Raw genomic sequence first — 2,862 nt, forward strand, 5'->3', positions numbered from 1 at the left:
ATTTACAGGCTAATTGACTGTGTTTGCGTCATTGCAGGTTTGTAATTGGTCGAGAACGTCCAGGCCAGCAGAGTGAGGTTGCCACTCTGATCCAGCAGACCCTGGAGCAGGAGAGGAGACAGAGAGAGCTGCTGGAGCAGCAGTATGCCCACTATGATGCTGATGATGATGAGGTAATGACCAGTGACCATTAACTTTATTCTCATGACAGGTGACTGGAAGTCTTAGGTTATTAACTCCATAAAACTGACTGACAGTAGACTTTGATGCTGCCACACAAAATATTGTCTCACAGACAAACACACTGAGAGGCATGTCAGCGTCAGTGCTCGAAAGTATCACTCTCCTGTCTGTTTCTGCTGCTTACTCACCACGTTAATCCACCAGACACTGAGTTCACAACCCTGCTACTCATGCTCTGTGTGCTGGAGACACATGTGCTTTGATACACATACACACTCGTACTGTACATATTCATGTACTGTACTACAGGAAAGTTAATCCGTGCAAAGTGTACCTTCACTTACATAGTAAAGGCTTTATTCTATTATAAAGCCTCGTCCGGTTCTTTCAAACCAGGAACTCAGAGGGACGACTCAGACCACTTGAGTATATAAAAAATATAACCGTGCTGGTTTATTCAAAGAGTCACAGGCAAGAATTAACATTACATTTCCAGAGATCTTCCAACCCCCAGGCTGCCCAAGCAGCCCGGAAGCAGAAAAGACCCCGAACCCAGAATTGCTATACAATATCATCACTTAGTTGGCTCGCCCCCTCCTCCACAGAAACGTCAACCGAGACGTCTCTCTCTCACCAGCTTTGCAGCTGCTATAACGTTTAGCCAAAACATGAGGAAAAGTCAAGGTGTGTGGCTGTTGTTTTCGTGGTGTGTATCTAAAACAATATGACATAACATTACACATTAAGACAAATATTATGGTCACTTTTACCGTCATAATAACATTTGTCCCTGACTGCAGCCTTTCTCTGCTTTAACTAACCTTGCATTTAACAGCCTGAGGAAGACATCCTGGCTACACTAACATCTTCTAATACAACAGATCTCTAATCAATATCTGTCTAACTAAGAAATTACCTAACAATTGGAAGAACTGCACTCGTGGAGCTTTATGTGCAGGCATACACCCCCCCAGGCATCTCTTCTTGTGCTGTCTTCATTAGTGCCAGTGGATGGTGTATTGAGATATGAGAAATCATTTAAGATTATATAACAAACTTGAAAGCTGATCCTAGCACTGTCATACATGTGGGCAGACTGGTAAGAAAAAGCAGCCCAGGAGCTTGCTGTTAAATGACCCCAGTTTGACACATAAAATCAGAGCTGCCGCAACAAGTTTATCACTCAACAAGTCATTAATTAACAAAACACAGTCTGGTAATTTTGTGTACACTTTGTGTTATGTAAGAAAATTGGCCTCATTTCCCAAAGTTTTTCTTCCCATATTTGTGTGCAGACTACAGAAAACAACAAAGCTAGGCTACGTGCACATATACATGCTCACTATATTTACACTATATAGTCACAAACAACAAGGCTAGAAATCAACCAACAATTTGCAGAATCTGATTTAGCAAGAAATCTCTGAGCCTTCATCTTCTTCCTGCTGTCTGTCATCATTTCAGATCTAGGGTGTATATTGACAGTACATCCTGAGTTTTGCGATTGATCACCCTGTGAGACACAGCCCCACAAGGGCACATAAACATAAGAATGGTGATTGCATTAAAATTGTTAATCCATACATGTGTTACAAACTGCTGTAAACACACACAATTTGCCACCACAGAGCACCAAGGCATCCATAACTCTGTACATAACTGCCTTTCGGGTAGATAGTTACAAAACCATTATAAAGATCTGTGGGACAATAAAACAAGATCATCAATATTAATATCCTCATGAATATTGGAACAGGTTCTCACTGGGTGGGCAAGAAAGGAGGCTGTTTCTCACTCCTGAGAGTTAGACATGCAGCTCTTTGTTGGTACTGAGGCTAGAGTCCCAACAGGAAGGGATTCTCCTTCAGTTAGCAATACACATCACACACACACACACACACACACACACACACACCTCGATGACTGTGTGTGTACACGCGCAGATGTGAGGGAGAGCGTCTTCTATATGTAATCTAACACACATGCATGTCCATCTGTCAGCAATACAAACACTCCCATGGGAGAAGCATGGATGCACACATTACAGAAGAAAAAGATTTCTCAGATTCAGCATTAAAACTATTTTTAAATCATTTAACCAAACTGAAATGATTAGCTTATTACAGTAGCAGATCAACACCAATTTTGATAAATATTTTAAATATTTGTAAAGCAAAACTGCCAAACTGTTGCTTGTGTTCAGCTGGAAAATGTGAAAATCTGCTGCTTTGACGGCTTGATTTTTAAATATGTGTCCTATTAAATTAAATATATTATTTGTTACTGTATTTGGACAAAACAGCTAATTTTAACTGGATATTAATAGAGATTATTAGACATTTATCATGCTGAGCACCCTTTAAACAAGAGGATCTGTCCTTAAACTGTCCTTTCCTCTTCTGATTATTCTTGCATGTGGTGGGAGGGGATGCATTTACCATATGCAAATTGAAGTTTGACTGCCCTCCAGTGAGTTCAGTGGTTAACTCCACCTTCAGTGAATGGGGCCTTAATGCAGAATACAGGTACCATGGCAACAAACAAGCCTATTATGCAGATGGTGCACTGTGTTGGCCAAGCATGCAAACATATCAGGCCCAAGCATCATTATCTGGGTGGAAGATGGATGGAGAGAAGTGCAGGCAAAGAGATGAGGAGAGGATATAGGACGAATAAGAC

General features: G+C 41.1%; 1 protein-coding gene across 6 annotated transcripts in view; it reads left to right on the forward strand.

The window, feature by feature from the left end:
- ppp1r9a (protein phosphatase 1, regulatory subunit 9A) overlaps positions 1-2,862 on the forward strand; it is a 50,356-nt gene that overhangs the window by 28,471 nt on the left and 19,023 nt on the right. For all 6 annotated transcript variants that reach the window (XM_020614134.1, XM_020614136.1, XM_020614137.1 and 3 more), the window contains exon 6: positions 38-173. In XM_020614134.1, coding sequence (XP_020469790.1) covers positions 38-173 — 136 coding nt within the window. The remainder of the gene's footprint in view (positions 1-37; positions 174-2,862) is intronic.

This window comes from Monopterus albus, unplaced genomic scaffold, assembly GCF_001952655.1.
Source record: "Monopterus albus unplaced genomic scaffold, M_albus_1.0 scaffold143.1, whole genome shotgun sequence".
Classification (NCBI taxonomy): domain Eukaryota; kingdom Metazoa; phylum Chordata; class Actinopteri; order Synbranchiformes; family Synbranchidae; genus Monopterus; species Monopterus albus.